Raw genomic sequence first — 265 nt, 5'->3', positions numbered from 1 at the left:
CGTCTACATGACGAGCAACGGACAGGAGGTGCGGGTGCAGGTGTCGGAAACGGTGGATCCGTCCGTGCTGACGGTGAAGGACACGGTCAGGTAAGCGAAAACGCGTGGTCGCGTCTGTCGATCTTTCAACGATCTTCAACGATTCGAAAGGTACGAGACGCCGGAGCCGGAGAGAACGGACGCGGATCGCATGTACGCCGGATATTCGGCGGACGGACAGCAGCAACAGATGCGAAGGGACAGTCACGCGATCGCGATCCAGGCG

General features: G+C 60.0%; 1 protein-coding gene across 1 annotated transcript in view; it reads left to right on the top strand.

The window, feature by feature from the left end:
* The window catches only part of LOC100742760, an 11,920-nt gene that overhangs the window by 5,759 nt on the left and 5,896 nt on the right, over positions 1-265 (top strand). The window contains 2 exon segments of the mRNA XM_033322072.1: positions 8-90; positions 151-265. The exon segment at positions 151-265 is cut by the window's right edge and continues 27 nt beyond it. Of these exon segments, the coding sequence (XP_033177963.1) occupies positions 8-90; positions 151-265 (198 nt within the window).

The sequence above is a fragment of the Bombus impatiens genome, unplaced genomic scaffold (assembly GCF_000188095.3).
Source record: "Bombus impatiens unplaced genomic scaffold, BIMP_2.2 scf_0549, whole genome shotgun sequence".
NCBI lineage: Eukaryota > Metazoa > Arthropoda > Insecta > Hymenoptera > Apidae > Bombus > Bombus impatiens.
Note: the sequence above shows the minus strand (reverse complement) of the source record. Positions and strands in the feature narration are given on the sequence as shown.